Raw genomic sequence first — 14,370 nt, forward strand, 5'->3', positions numbered from 1 at the left:
TCTTTCCTGTTTCAGCATGACAATAGCACTGTGCACAAAGCGAGATCCATACAGAAATGGTTTGTCAAGATGGGTGGGGAAGAACTTGACTGGCTTGCACAGAGCCCTGACCTCAACCCCATCGAACAACTTTGGGATAAATTGGAACGCCGACTGCAAGTCAGGCCTAATCGCCCAACATCAGTGCCCGACCTCACTAATGCGCTTGAATGGAAGCAAATTCCCGCAGTTATATTCCAACATCTAGTGAAAAGCCTTCCCAGAAAAGTGGAGGCTTTTATAGAAGCAAAGGAGGGACCAACTCCATATTAATGCCCATGAGTATAGACATGTTGCATATAGATCTAACATGAATTGATGTTATGCAATTCAAATATCCACTCTGGGATGGATAATAAATAAAGTGATTATTATATAAGCACAACACAACCACCCACAAATGACAGCCAACCTTTCACAACAAAAGGACTAAATACACAGTGCTCCATTTGAATTAATTAGAAAGTAGAGAAGAACAACAATGCCATAGAGGAAAGAGAGGGGTGTTGGAAGGTCAGTGTTGTGAAAAGCGAGTGTGATGCTGAGTCTTACCTCCTTCTTGCAGTTCAGAAAGGTGTGATACTTGTAGTGATGGAGAGAATGATAAAGGCTATAGACACGACACGTCTCTGTGGACAGCTTGAGGTCCTGAGAGTCACAGAGAGAGAGGAAAAAGAGATGGAGGGAAAGGAGAGAGGAAATCATTTATTAGGGAATCTCTCCGGTTCTCTTGGACTGAGGATGAATAGGGAAAAGGCCTAGTCTACTATGTATTCACAACTTCAAATCAAAATGGTATTAGTCACATGGGCCGAATACAACAGGTGTAGATCTTACAGTGAAATGCTTACTTAAGAGCCCCTAACCAACAATGCTGCTAAATTTTTTAAATCTAAAATACAAATGAGAACAAGAAATAAAAAGTAACAAGTAATTAAAGAGCAGCAGTAAAATAACAATAGCGAGACTATATACAGGGGTGTACCGGTACAGAGAAAATGTGCGGGGACACCGGTCAGTTGAGGTAATATGTACATGTAGGTAGAGTTATTAAAGTGACTGCATAGACGATAACAACAGAGAGTAGCAGTGTTGTAAAAGGGGGGGGGGTGCAAGTAGTCTGGGTAGCCATTTGACTAGATGTTCAGGAGTCTTATGGCTTGGGGGTAGAAGCTGTTTAGAAACCTCTTGGACCTAGATTGGCGCTCCGGTACTGATTGCCGTGAGGTAGCCGATAGAACAGTCTATGTCTAGAGTGATTGGAGTCTTTGACAACTTTTAGGGCCTTCCTCTGACACCGCCTGGTATAGAAGTACTGGATGGCAGGAAGCTTGGCACCAGTGATGTACTGGGCTGTACGCACTACCCTCTGTAGCGCCTTGCGGTCAGAGGCCGAGCAGTTGCCATACCAGGAAGTGATGCAACCAGTCAGGATGCTCTCGATGGTGCAGCTGTAGAACCTTTTGAGGACCTGAGGACCCATGCCAAATCTATTCAGTCTCCTGAGGGGGAATAGGTTTTGTCATGCCCTCTTAAAAACTGTCTTGGTGTGCTTGGACCATGTTAGTTTGTTGGTGATGTGGACACCAAGGAACCTGAAGCTCTCAACCTGCCTCACTACGGCTCCGTCGATGAGAATGGGCGTGTGCTTGGTCCTCTTTTTCCTGTAGTCTACAATCATCTCCTTTGTCTTGATCACGTTGAGGGAGAGGTTGTTGTCCTGGCACCACAAGGCCAGGTCTCGGACCTCCTCCCTATAGGCTGTATCGTTGTTGTCGGTGATCAGGCCTACCACTGTTGTGTCATCGGCAAACTTAATGATGGTGTTGGAGTCGTGCCTGGCTGTGCAGTCATGAGTGGACAGGGAGTACGGAGGGGACTGAGCACACACCCCTGAGGGGCCCCTGTGTTAAGGATCAGCGTGGCAGACGTGTTGTTACCTTCCCTTACCACCTAGGGGTGGCCCGTCAGGAAGTCCAGGATCCAGTTGCAGAGGGAGGTGTTAAGTCCCAGGGTCCTTTGCTTATTGATGAGCTTTGAGGGCACTATGGTGTTGAATGCTGAGCTGTAGTCAATGAATAGCATTTTCACATAGGTGTTCCTTTTGTCCAGGTGGGAAAGGGCAGTGTGGAGTGCAATAGAGATTGCATCATCTGTGGATCTGTTCGGGAGGTATGCAAATTGGAATAGGTTTAGGGTTTCTGGGATAATGGTGTTAATGTGAGCCATGACCAGCCTTTCAAAGCACTTCATGGCTACAGACGTGAGTGCTATGGGTCGGTAGTCATTTAGGCAGATTACCTTAGTGTTCTTGGGCACAGGGACTATGGTGGTCTGCTTAAACCATGTTGGTATTACAGACTCGGACAGGGAGAGGTTGAAAATATCAGTGAAGACACTTGCCAGTTGGTCAGCGCATGCTCGCAGTACACAGCCTGGTAATCCGTCTCGCCCTGCGGCCTTGTGAATGTTGACCTGTTTAAAGGTCTTACTCACATCGGCTGCGGAGAGCGTGATCACAAAGTCTTCTGGAACAGCTGGTGCTCTCATGCATGTTTCAGTGTTATTTGCCTCGAAGCGAGCTTAGAAGTAGTATAGCTCATCTGGTAGGCTCGTGTCACTGTCACTCAGTTGTGCTTCCCTTTGTAGTCTGTAATGGTTTACAAGCCCTGCCACATCTGACGAGCATCAGAGTCGGTGTAGTACGATTCGATCTTAGTCCTGTATTGACGCTTTGCTTGTTTGATGGTTTGTCGGAGGGCATAGCAGGATTTCTTATAAGCTTCCAGGTTAGAGTCCCGCTCCTTGAAAGTGGCAGCTCTAGCCTTTAGCTCAGCGTGGATGTTGCCTGTAATCCATGTCTTCTGGTTGGGGTATGTGCGTAAGGTCACAGTGGGGATGACGTCATCGATGCACTTATTGATGAAGCCAATGACTGATGTGTGTTACTCCTCAATGCAATCGGAGGAATCCCGGAACATATTCCAGTCTGTGCTAGCAAAACAGTCCTGTAGCTTAGCATCTGCTTCATCTGACCACTTTTTTATTGATCGAGACATTGGTGCTTCCTGCTTTAATTTTTGTTTGTAAGCAGGAATCAGGATGATAAGAATTATGGGCAGATTTGCCAAATGGAGGGCGAGGGAGAGCTTTGTATGTGTCTGTGTGTGGATTAAAGGTGAGCCAGAGCTTTTTCCCCTCTGGTTGCACATTTAACATGCTGATAGAAATTTGTTGAGATGGATTTAAGTTTCCCTGCATTAAAGTCCCCGGCCACTAGGAGCGCCACCTCTGGGTGAGCGTTTTCCTGTTTGCTTATGGCGGAATAAGTGCGGTCTTGGTGCCAGCTTCAGTCTGTGGTGGTATGTAGACAGCTACGAAAAATACAGATGGAAACTTTCTAGGTAGATAGTGTGGTCTACAGCTTATCATGAGATACTCTACCTCAGACGAGCAAAACCTCAAGACTTATACATAGTCCGCCGCTCCTTGTCTTACCAGACGCCGCTGTTCTATCTTGCCGATACAGCGTATAATAGAGCGTTGATAATGTCGTCGTTTAGCCACGACTCCGTGAAGCATAAGATATTACAGTTTTGAATGTCCAGTTGGTAGTTTAATCTTCTGTGTAGGTCATCGATTTTATTTTCCAAGGATTGCACGTTTGCTAGCAGAATGGAAGGCAGTGGGGGTTTATTCGATCGCCTACAAATTCTCAGAAGACAGCCAGCCCTCCGGACTATTTTTCTACACCTTCTCTTCATGCAAATGACGGGGATCTGGGCCTGTTCCCGGGAAAGCAGTATGTCATTCACATTGGGCTCGTCAGACTCATTAAAGGAAAAAAAGGATTCTGCCAGTTGGTGGTGAGTGATCGCAGTTCTGATGTCCAGAAGATATTTTAGCAGCAACATTATGTACAAAATAAGTTAAAACATAAGTTACAAACAACGCAAAGAAACAAACAAAAAAACACAATCGCTTAGGGGACACATAAAACGTCAGCCTTCTTCTCCGGCGCCATCTTCACATACTTTCAGAGGACCACTAAAAATACAAATACACTTGATCAACGCTAAAAGAAGAAACATAGCCTCGTCGAGAACCAGGTTTCCCTGATTGGAAAGCCTGGTGAAGTCTATGGCCGAAAGTGGCTAAAAAGGGGTGGAGAGCCGGTGTAAATCAGTGACACCTTGCAACACGTCAAACCGATCAAATGCATTGCTTGGGCGGAGCTTAACACGCAGCGCCAATCAAACACATCAAATCAATCAAATGCTTTGCTTGGGTATCGCTTAACACGCAGCACTCCTTCAACAGGCATGTGGGGGAGGGTTCTTGAAATGTAAAATACCTAAAAATGTAGCCGCTGGAAGCCAGTGGACCATTCAAACCGTTTCCAAAGGACGTGACAACAAGGTTTTTGGAGGTATGGCTACACGAGACTAGAAGAAACAAGACAACGCAAGTGTAAATAAGGACGGTGTCATGGTTTGCTTTGTTAGCACATGGGTAAACACCATCCGGACCGAGTTAAAACCACCGAGATACAAGTGTATGTACAAAGCAAAGTGACAAACAGGTCCGGACTTTATTACTCCAGTTCTTGTGAGACAGAATGGTCTCTTCTACTCGGCTTCTACAACACCTAGACACAATCTTCAAGGCCAGGGTTAGCCACAGTGCAGCGGATTGGATACATTGGTGTCAGCAGTGGGATACTAAAGTCAAGGAGTTCATGACTGGATGTGGTTCACTCACCTGCTGTTTGGGCGTGGTGCTCTTCTTGACACGGTTGAGGGTTTTACGGTTGTAGCACTCGCCGCCGAGGTGCACTTTGACCGCTCCAGAGTCCAGGGGGTCTGCCGTCATTTTGGGGAACATATGCAGAGTCTCCTAAAGAAAAAAATATATAAAGATGGAGGGAGAAGGTGAAGTAGTAATTTCAACTGTTTTAAAGCTTTCACTATGATATGATAGTGAGAAAGTTGGATGGAGATTGGAAGGAGATATGGTAAAACTCCAGACACAACCGGTACTTTCATAGGTAGGTAGCACATCAGGCATCAGCATTTTTACAACTAAACAGACAGACAGACGTACCTGGTGTTGGCCACTCATGTTGACTCTCCTTAACAGTCTCCTCTTTCGTTCGTTGAGTAGGCTGTCAATCTTCCTCATGGGCGGGAGGTACAACTCGTCTGGGGGCCAGAGTGGGAAGGACATAGAGTCTGTATGACTTATCTCATGACATCTTTCTTCCTTAATCCTACTCTCACTTACTTTTGATCAATACACTCTTTACTCACTCCCAAGGCTGGGGTAAATTCCCTTTGAATTCAGTCAATTCAGGAAGTAAACTGAAATTCTAATTTCCAAATTATCATAAAGAAGCATTGTGAATAATGTAATTTCAGTTTATTAACTGAATGGACATTGAATTTACCCCAAACCTGATCACATCGTCACCCACTCATCTGCTCACACCACGACCCCATCCCTCTCACCGTCTGTGTCCTCCAGGGCTTGAATCATGTCGGGGTCAAGTGCTGTACTGACCAGCATCTCTATGTAACTCCTGAACATCTCCCTCATGGCTCGACTGTTCATCCCCCCTCTCACTGGGGCTACAGGGGAGAGACAGAGAGAGAGAGACATAGAGTGAGTGAGTGAGTGAGTGAGTGAGTGAGTGAGTGAGTGAGTGAGTGAGTGAGTGAGTGAGTGAGTGAGTGAGTGAGTGAGTGAGTGAGTGAGAGAGAGAGAGAGAGAGAGAGAGAGAGAGAGAGAGAGAGAGAGAGAGAGAGAGAGAGAGAGAGAGAGAGAGAGAGAGAGAGAGAGAGAGAGAGAGAGAGAGAGAGAGAGAGAGAGAGAGAGAGAGAGAGAGAGAGAGAGAGAGAGAGAGAGAGAGAGAGAGAGAGAGAGAGAGAGAGAGAGAGAGAGAGAGAGAGAGAGAATATGTCACTGAGTGGATTTGAACCTGGGGCTCCAGTGTGTTACAAGACTTAACTCTCTGAGTTATAGCCAAGCCATTACACATAAATATACATACCAAAATTGCATGAACACACAGTTACACACACACACACAAACATACATTGTCCCTCATCTTGGGAGGAGTCTGAGTCAGAGGGGACTTCCTTCAGCCACTTCTTCCTCTTCTTGGGTGGAGGTTCCACCTTCACTAGCCTCACCCTCGATGGGCGCTCTGTCTTCTTCTCTCCTCCTCCTCCTCTCTTCTCCTCCCTCACTCTCTTTCGGTCCACTTCACTGCTCCTTCTCTCCACCTTCTCCTGAGGTGGTAAATGCTTCTTCTCTTTTTCTTCTCTCTCCTTCTCTCGCTCCCTCTCTCGCTGTTTCTGTTTTTCCCTCTCCCTCTCCTTTTCTTTTTCCCTGCTCTCTCGCTCCTTCTGCTCCCTCTCTTTCTCTTTCTGCTCTCTTGCTTTGTCGTTTTGCTCCCTCTCTTTCTGCACTCTTGCTTTCTCCTTTTGCTCCCTCTCTTTGTCCTTTTGCTCTCTCGCTTTCTCTTTTTGCTCCTTCTCTTTCTCTTTTTGCTCCTTCTCTTTCTCTTTTTGCTCCTTCTCTTTCTCTTTTTGCTCCTTCTCTTTCTGCTCTTTCGCTTTTTCCTTTTGTTTCCTCTCTTTCTCTCTATCTTTCTCCTTTTGATCTCTCGCTTTCTCCTTTTGTTCCCTCTCTTTCTCTTTCTGCTCCTTTTCCTTTTGCGCTCTCTCTTTCTGCTCCTTCTCTTTTCCCTTTTGCTTCCTCTCTTTTTGCTCCCTCTCTTTTTGCTCCCTCTCTTTCTGCTCCTTCTCTTTCTGCTCCTTCTCTTTCTGCTCCTTCTCCTTCCGCTCCCTCTCATCTCGCTCCAATCGGGGTGGAGTTTGACTGATGGCAGGGGGAGGTGGCTTGGGGAGCGATGGGAGTGATTGACGCCTGTCAAGGTACAAAAAAAAATAGTATTTTTGCAGGATATTGCTTACAGTTACACATGCATGGAGGTAGGGGCTACGGTTCTACATGGGGTTGGGCACGTATGAATCAAGACCCAGAGATGTACGGCAAATACGCAGGGACAAACAGCACAAACCTACCTCAACATGAGTCTAGGTCTGTGCCAGGGTTTACGTGAGCACACACGGACATAATCCTTTTTATTGAAATTCTCCAGGAACTTCACATAGAGACGCTGGTACCGCATCTTGGCATCGCCAAAGTAGCCCAGATACTGAGAGAGAGAGAGAGAAAGGGAGGGAAATATTTTTAGAGAGATAATCATTTTAGTTATTAAAAAGAAAAAATGTGTAGCTTCAAAATATTTGTACAACTATCATAACGATCTCATGCTGGATTGTAAATCCTTGCATCCATCACTGGATTGTACTTTAAGATTAAAGAGAAGGAGAGAGTCTCCTGTCTTAAATGGGATGTGAGTAACTCACGTTACTGGTGGCACAGAACTGCCTCTGTCCGTCTTTGATCTCAGGGCTGAACTTCTGCAGCAGGGCTTTCTGCACTCTCCAGATGGGTGGTGGCTCACGGCCGGTCTGCAGGGCCATCTTGAGAGACAAAGAGAGTATGTACAGTGCCATCAGAAAGTATTCATACCCCTTGACTTACTCCACATTTTGTTGTGTTACAGACTGAATTATTCTTCTCACCCATCTACACACAACATTCAATAATGACAAAGTGAAAATATGATTTTAGAAATGTTTGCAAATGTACTGAAAATGAAATACAGAAATATTCTATTTACATTTACACCCCTGCTAGAATCAACTCTGACAGCGATTACAGCTGTGAGTTTTTCTGGGTAAATCTCTAAGAGCTTGGCACACCTGGATTGTACAATATTTGCACATTAGTCTTTTTAAAAGTCTTCAAGCTCTGTCAAGTTGGTTGTTGCTCATTGCTAGACAGCCATTTTTAAGTCTTGCCATAGATTTTCAAGCCGATTTAAGTCAAAACTGTAACTAGGCCACTCAGGAACATTCAATGTCGTCTTGGTAAGCAACTCCAGTGTATATTTGGCCTTGTGTTTTTGGTTATTGTCCTGCTGAAAGGTGAATTTGTCTCCCAGTGTCTGTTGGAAAGAAGACTGAACCAGGTTTTCCCTGTGCTTAGCACTATTCTGTTTATTTTTATCCCCCTAAAAACTCCCCAGTTCTTCCCAATGACAAGCATACCCATAACATGATGCAGTCACCACCATCATGCTTGAAAATATGAAGAGTGGTACTCAGTGATGTGTTGTGTTTGCCCCAAACATAATGCTTTGTATTCAGGACATTAAGTTAATTTCTTAGCCAATTTCTTTGCAGTTTTACTTTAGTGCCTTCTTGCAAACAGGATGCATGTTTTGGAATATTTGAATTCTGTACAAGCTTCCTTCTTTTCACTAATTTAGGTTAGTATTGTTACAGAATCGGTGCCTCCCCCCGCGGGACGGTTGAGCTAACAGAGGTTAATGTGATTAGCATGAGGATGTAAGTAACAAGAACATTTCCCAGGACATAGACATATCTGATGGGCAGATATGTCTATGGGCAGAAAGCTTAAATTCTTGTTAATCTAACTGCACTGTGAAATTTTCAGTAGACACTACAGTGAAAAAATACCATTCTATTGTTTGAGGAGACTGCGCAGTTATGAACTTGAAAATGGATCAATAAACCATTTAGGCACATTTGGGCAGACTTGATACACCATTTTGAACAGAAATACAATTGTTCATGGGATCAGTCTAAAACGTTGCACGTACACTGCTGCCATCTAGTGGCCAAAATCGAAATTGCACGTAACCTGTAATAATACATGGTGACCTTTCTCTTGAATTTCAAAGATGATGGAACAAAAAAATAAAAACGCATGTTTTTTCTTTGTATTATCTTTTACCAGATGTGTTATATTCTCCTACATTAATTTCACATTTCCACAAACTTCAAAGTGTTTTCTTTCAAATGGTATCAAGAATACGCATATCCTTGCTTCAGGTCCTGAGCTACAGGCAGTTATTTTTGGGTATGTCATTTTTGGCGAAAATTGAAAAAAGGGCCCGATCCTTAACTACAATGTTTTTGATCCATCCTCAGTTTTCTCCTATCACAACCATTAAACTATGCAACTATTTTAAAGTCACCATTGGCCTCATGGTGAAATGCCTGAGTGGTTTCCTTCCTCTCCGGCAACTGAGTTAGGAAGAACACCCTGGGGGGATCATTTAGCTATTTGATTTGGAATTTTAAGACCCCTTTAGGTATCCCAAATGTTGTATTTTTCCTTATTTGATCAAATATTTAGTTTGGCCTTTACTACTATAGCCTACAGAAATGCATTGAAAATCACGTCCATAAATGGCAAAAAAAATGTCAACAAATAAATCATAAAGAATAAGGTTTTGAAGTCTGTCCTATATCTAGGAGATATAAGAAAGCTCAGGAAATATTTTCGTTATAATTTTTTTTTACACATATTTAACCCCTTATTTTTGTTGCCACATAACCTCCTCCATACATTTGTATGGGTTACCTTCATGTAACGGATGTGAAATGGCTAGCTAGGTAGCGGTGGTGCGCGCTAATAGCGTTTCAATCGGTTACGTCACTCGCTTTGAGACCTTGAAGTAGTGGTTCCCCTTGCTCTGCAAGTGCCGCGGCCTTTGTAGTGCGATGAGTAACGATGCTTCGTGGGCGACCGTTGTTGATGTGTGCAGAGGGTCCCTGGTTCGCGCCCATGTCGGGGTGAGGGGACGGTCTAAAGTTCTACTGTTACATTGATGCTGTTGACCCGGATCACTGGTTGCTGCGGAAAAGGAGGGGGTCGAAAGGGGGGTGAGTGTAACGGATGTGAAATGGCTAGCTAGTTAGCGGTGGTACGCGCTAATAGCGTTTCAATCGGTTACGTCACTCGCTTTGAGACCTTGAAGTAGTGGTTCCCCTTGCTCTGCAAGAGCCATGGCTTTTGTGGAGCAATGGGTAACGACGCTTCGTGGGGGTCAGTTGTTGATGTGTGCAGAGGGTCCCTGGTTTGTGCGAGGGACGGACTAAAGTTATACTGTTACATTCAGACGAGTAGGGGTCATAGAGCAAAATGGATATTAGTTTGTAGCCCAAACGGTTCAGACGCTATAGTCAGCAATTGGCACATCAGCGTTACCGATTTCAGACAACTCCCATGACACTTGTGGGGGTTGTAGAGCTGTTCAGATGCTACAGACGTTTTCGTGAGAAGACCGATTTTCGGGATGTCTCATGGTCTGGCAAACACAGCTGTAGCTCGGCCACCTTCCACCGCAGATGCGGAAGGCCGACATAGGCGGATGCAGTGGATTGATACCTCTAGCTTAAACTGACGGATTTTGATGGTGATTTTTTTTATTATGTTACTTAGACTGACGCACGGGTGTGTCTCTTAAGGATTAATAACTTCACCATGCTCAAAGGGATATTCAATGGTTTTTTAACCATCTACCAATAGGTGCACTTATTTGTGAGGCATTGGAAAATCTCCCTGGTCTTTGTGGTTGAATCTGCGTTTGAAATGTACTGCTCGACTGAGGGACCTTACAGATAATATGTGTGTGGTATAGAGATGAGGTAGTCCTTTAAAATCATGTTAAACACTATTATTGCACACAGAGGGAGCCCATGCAACTCATGGTGTGACTTGTTAAGCACATTTGTAGTCCTGAACTTATTTAGGCTTGCCATAAGTATGGGGTTGAATACTTATTGACTCAAGACAATTCAGCTTTTCATTTTTTATTAATTTGTAAAAACATGATCCCACTTTGATATTATGGGGTATTGTGTGTAGGCCAGTGTGTGTATGAAGACAAGACATACCACCTCCCATAGTGAATGCCAGAAGCCCTCACCTTGAGCGTGCCAATGTCCTCAGTCCGCACCACAAACTCGTCCCTCTCCCGGAAGATGCCCTCGCCGCCACTCTCGCTGTCCTCCTCCTCGCTCTCTCCAGCGATGGCCGCATTGTCCTGCTTTTTGGCCAGGTGCAGAGAGGTGATCTTGGAGGCTGGAGCATCCTCAGGGGTGGGGGGTGAGGGTGGGGAAGAGGAGGGTGAGGAGGAAGGCTGGGCCAGCTCAGGAGCATCCGAAAGGGGAGGGGAGGAGGAGGGAGGGGGGGTAGTGGAGGGGGGCATTGCAGGGGAAGGGGAGGGTGGAGAGGGCAGGGCCGGGGGCGAGGAGCTGGGGGGAGGAGAGGCGGAGGGGTTGTGGTGGAGGTGGTGGGTTTGTTGGGGGGACGGCTGCTGCTCCTCTTCATCATCCTCATGCTGGAAGGGCAGAGGGGAGGGTGGGGAGAGTGGTGGAGGGGAGTGGGAGGAAGAAGTGAGAGGGGACGGGGAGAGGGATGGGGGAAAGGGGGGTGCGGGGACGAGGGGAGGCCCGGATGGAGAATCTGGGGGGGGGGGGTTCAGAGTATATTACATCTTTGGAAATTAACAACTGTTTGTCATACCATTCCAGAATATCTGAGATTGTAGGCTACTCACCTTCCACTTTAGAAGCATCCAGCATCTCAAACTCAGGCTCTCTCTCCTCCTCTTCTCTCTCCTCTATCTCTTCCTCCACACCCCTGCGCTCTACATTCAGGTCTTCCTTTACCCTCTTCTTCTCCATCTCCTTCTCTTCCTCCTCTTTCTCCATCTCCTCTTGTCGTTCATCCTCTCTGTCCATCCCATTCAGTCCTTCCTGTTCTGGGGACGGTGTATTTGGCTGTGTGTTGGCCTGTGTGTTGTGAAGTTGCATGTTTGTCTCTACTTCATTGTCCTGCTCCTCCAGATCGACTACGTCCTCCTGCATTTGGGCCACAGGCGGCGGCGTTGGTGGCAGCGATGGGCTCTGAGACGGAGATGGGCTGGGTGAGGGCAGAGCCACGGCTGCAGCCAGTGAATGGGGCGTGTCGTAAAGGGCAGATATGGCCGAGGAGATGCTCTTCTGCAGGTCCTGGTTCTTACTGACAGAGTCCTCCTCCTCGTCGGAGGAGAAGGACGGCAGTGTCTCCAGGTTCCTCTTCAGCTCGTCGTCCAGACGCTTACAGGGACTCAGCCCGTCCTCGCCCTCGCTACTGTCCCCAAACGGAGGGGGTGGAGGAGGGGGCGGTGGAGGGGGAGGCGGGGACAGGATCCTACCCTTCAGGGAGGAAGAGTCTGTGGTTTCAGCTCCTTCCACTGGCCCTCCTAGGTCTTGTGGTCCACCAGGTCCAGATTCAGGTTGCTTCTTCCCCGTTTTGAGGAAGTCCAGGAAGGAGGCCATGAAATTAGACTTCAGCTCCGGGGGCTTGTCCTCTGTCTAAGAGGGAGGAGGGGGGAAGAGGGGAGATGAGGAGAGGAGAAAAGAGAGGAAAGAGGAAAGGTGAGGTGCAGACAAGACAGGGGAGGAAAGAAATAAGAAAATGAATGGCAGGAGAAATAATGAGAAAAAGGTGTGAATGGGAAGAAAAAAAAATTGTATATAGAAGGGAGATTTTTATATATTATTAAAATAAAGCTTGGACAGAAACACATGGTAATAAATCCCTAAATGCTATATAACCGTATTTTTCCATTCTATTTTTCCATGCTTCGTGTTGGGGTGTACCTTTACAAATCCTTCTCTTCCTCTGAATAGAGGTAGTTCACCTTACCAACAGCAGGGGGGGGGGGGGGGGGGGGGTCTGAGGGTGGTAAGAAAATATAATTGGGTAACCGTGGCAACAGCTACCCTGGCAACAGCCTTCTCTCTCCTCTCTCCCTTTCTCTCTGGTTTATTGTCAGTCAGAGAGGCTGGCTGTCAATCACCTCAGACGCATGTCTCCGCTTCGCCCTCTATAGGCTGCCGATATGCGCACACACAGCCTTACACACAGCCTCACACACACAGCTCTATGTAGATACACACACACACACGCACACACACAACCTCACATACACACAGCCTTACACACACACCTCTAATGCATCTTCAAAGCACAGCCAAATGGTGAGGTCATTTGTTTCGGCTGTCCTGACACTTTCAGATGTAAGTGGTATCCCTCTGGGCACACTGCGTCATTTCAACGTGGATAATTGGCTAATATTTGGTTGAGACGTTGATCAATGAGATTACAACCTATATTCACCCACTAAAAAAACAGGCAAAAGTTAGTTGAATTTACAATGTGTTATCACTATGCTTTCAACCATTTAAAAGCACAACCAAATTCCAAAATAAAAACAATGTCTGATAAAACAATGTCTGATTTTGGGGGAAAATACAGTTATATAGCATTTAGGGATTTATTACCATTTGTTTCAGTCCAAGCTTTATTATAATGATATATAAAAATCTCCCTCCTATATCCTATATACTCTTTTTTTTCTCTTCCTCATTCACACCCTTTTCTCATTATTTCTCTATCACTGCACTTTCAACGATATAAATTCACAGCAAAGTTGAAATCGGAATACAAAGTCAGATATTTAGTTCATTTATACAATAGATTAATGTGATATCACTGTGCTTCATCTAATAGCTGAACCAAATTACCTAGATTGCAGTTGAGATGACATTAAAAGTACATGGCGCAAGTGATCAATGCCGTTAGAGATTATGCAGAGATTATTACGGCAATCTCCACAGACCTGCAATGACCTATGCATGCTATCTTACGCGCACGTTTTATATGATTACATAAGAAGAAATGTATAGTTACGGTAACCTCAAAATGTGGCGATTGGATGTGTCAAACGCTGTTTGAGATTCTGTGCAAATTATTACAGCAATCTCCACAGACTTGCGATGACCTATGCATGCTATCTTGAAGATGCACGCTTCATATGATTACATAAGGAGAATTTGGCCAATAATGTGTTACTCATATTATTGTATTTCAAAAGTGATATTGATTTGTGTTTAGTTGTCAACGCAACCAAATATCAACATTTGAAAAAGATTTTGATCTTCTACTTGGATAGTTCTATCTGTGCAACTGACTTAGTCTGCCTTTAATTCCTGTTTGTCTACAAATGAATCATTTATATGTTGGATTCACGTCTCCATCTCAACCGAAATTCTACGTTATAGAATAGGACTAAATCAAATCAAACTTTAAATTAACTTTCAATATAGTTTGATTTGATTTAGTCCTATTCTTTAATTTAGATTTTGGTTGAGATGGAGACGTGAATCCAACATATTCATTTTTAATTTGTTGACAATCTGGAATTAAAGCCAGACTAAGTCAGTGGCACAGATAGAACATTTCAAGCAGAAGATACATCTCCTTCAAATGACTAAATTCAATATCACTAAATATCATTACATTTTAAATCAACCAGAGTTTGAAACCCTAGGCCTA

General features: G+C 45.0%; 1 protein-coding gene across 1 annotated transcript in view; it reads right to left on the reverse strand.

Moving 5' to 3' along the window:
- The window catches only part of LOC129855710 (proline-rich protein 12-like), a 47,209-nt gene that overhangs the window by 5,917 nt on the left and 26,922 nt on the right, over nt 1–14,370 (reverse strand). The window contains exons 7-15 of the mRNA XM_055923655.1: nt 11,546–12,344; nt 10,913–11,451; nt 7,476–7,592; nt 7,128–7,261; nt 6,134–6,969; nt 5,547–5,666; nt 5,143–5,240; nt 4,801–4,935; nt 592–687 (exon numbers count right to left, since the gene is read on the reverse strand). Coding sequence (XP_055779630.1) covers nt 592–687; nt 4,801–4,935; nt 5,143–5,240; nt 5,547–5,666; nt 6,134–6,969; nt 7,128–7,261; nt 7,476–7,592; nt 10,913–11,451; nt 11,546–12,344 — 2,874 coding nt within the window. The remainder of the gene's footprint in view (nt 1–591; nt 688–4,800; nt 4,936–5,142; nt 5,241–5,546; nt 5,667–6,133; nt 6,970–7,127; nt 7,262–7,475; nt 7,593–10,912; nt 11,452–11,545; nt 12,345–14,370) is intronic.

This window comes from Salvelinus fontinalis, chromosome 5 (assembly GCF_029448725.1).
Source record: "Salvelinus fontinalis isolate EN_2023a chromosome 5, ASM2944872v1, whole genome shotgun sequence".
NCBI lineage: Eukaryota > Metazoa > Chordata > Actinopteri > Salmoniformes > Salmonidae > Salvelinus > Salvelinus fontinalis.